At 60.3% G+C, this 1,248-nt stretch overlaps 1 protein-coding gene across 1 annotated transcript; it reads left to right on the top strand.

Annotated features, from left to right (window-relative positions):
• The first annotated feature begins 291 nt into the window (after window positions 1-291).
• On the top strand, window positions 292-1,044 carry LOC139000652 (cyclin-Q-like). The gene has a single exon (XM_070402789.1). The coding sequence runs from the start codon at window positions 292-294 to the stop codon at window positions 1,042-1,044; it is 753 nt and encodes a 250-aa protein (XP_070258890.1).
• The last annotated feature ends 204 nt before the right edge of the window (window positions 1,045-1,248 follow it).

Genomic DNA, 1,248 nt, shown 5'->3' with positions numbered 1-1,248 from the left:
GAGAACATAGAAGTCGACCCTAACCATAACGCCCAATTAATATTTGACAAAGGAGGCAAAAGCATAGAATGGAGTCATACAGTCTCTTCAATAATTGGTGTTGGAACCAGGGCGGTGGTCAAGCCCATGCAGGGTGAGGCAGGTGGGGCGGGTTGGTGCTGGGCTGGGTGGGGCGGGACAGGGCAGGGCAGGGCTGCTGCACAGGGCTCTAGGACCCAGCTGGCGCCGGCCACGCCCTGAGGACTCCTGCCCTTCCAGCCACCAAGGTCTGGGGCCTCCAGGCTGATCCCCATGGAGGACCTTCCCCTGGACAGCTGCAAAGAGGAGGACACGGCGCCCGGCGCCAAGGGGTGGCCCGCACCCCAGGCGAGGGTGCACTTCCGTGTGACAAGCTTCATCATGGAGGCAGGTGTCAAGCTAGGGATGCAGTCCATTCCCGTCGCCACCGCCTGTGCCATTTACCACAAGTTCTTCTGCGAGATCAACGTGGACGCCTATGACCCCTACTTGGTCGCCATGTCTGCCCTTTACTTGGCTGGCAAAGTGGAAGAACAGCCCCTGCGAACCCGTGACATCATCAACGTGTCCAACAGGTACTTCCAGCCAGGCAGCGAGCCCTTGGAGATGGACTCCGGGTTCTGGGTGATCCGGGACAGCATTGCGCAGTGCGAGCTCCTTGTGCTGCGGGTACTGCGCTTTCAAGTCTCCTTTGAGCACCCACACAGGTACCTGCTCCACTACCTGATTTCTCTCAAGAACTGGCTGAATCCTTACAGCTGGCAACGGACCCCCATCTCCGTCACTGCCTGGGCCCTGCTGCGGGACAGCTACCGCGGGGGGCTGTGCCTCTGGTTCCAGGCTCAGCACATAGAGCTGGCGGTGCTCCACCTGCCCCTGAAGGTCTACGGGGTCGAGGTTCCCGCCGAGGCCGAGGCCGAGAAGCCTTGGTGGCAGGTGTTTAGTGACGACCTTACCAAGCCAATCATAGGTGACATTGTGTCTGCTCTCAGTCGGATTTATATCATGGACACAGAGATGCCCTAAGGCCCTGGCCCAGGCCTGTCCAAAGAGATGCCTGGGACGCTCGGCTGCCAGCAGAGGGCGCCACCACATCGCCGTGAGGGCAGGTCCCCAGAGCGCTGGCTGGGAGGACTGGTTTTGTGCTGCTGGAGATGGGCCTCTGAAGGCGATGACATGCTGCCACGTTGATTCTCAGGCTTTGACTCTCCCGGCAGCCATGGTCCAGAA

Source organism: Myotis yumanensis, unplaced genomic scaffold (assembly GCF_028538775.1).
Source record: "Myotis yumanensis isolate MYYU_CA2020_CCGP unplaced genomic scaffold, mMyoYum1.0.hap1 SCAF_24, whole genome shotgun sequence".
Taxonomy (NCBI): Eukaryota; Metazoa; Chordata; class Mammalia; order Chiroptera; family Vespertilionidae; genus Myotis; species Myotis yumanensis.
Note: the sequence above shows the minus strand (reverse complement) of the source record. Positions and strands in the feature narration are given on the sequence as shown.

What these genes read in the sequence shown, in the direction of transcription:
- LOC139000652 (XM_070402789.1), top strand. Translation starts at nt 292, where the DNA reads ATGGAGGACCTTCCCCTGGACAGCTGCAAAGAGGAGGACACGGCGCCC.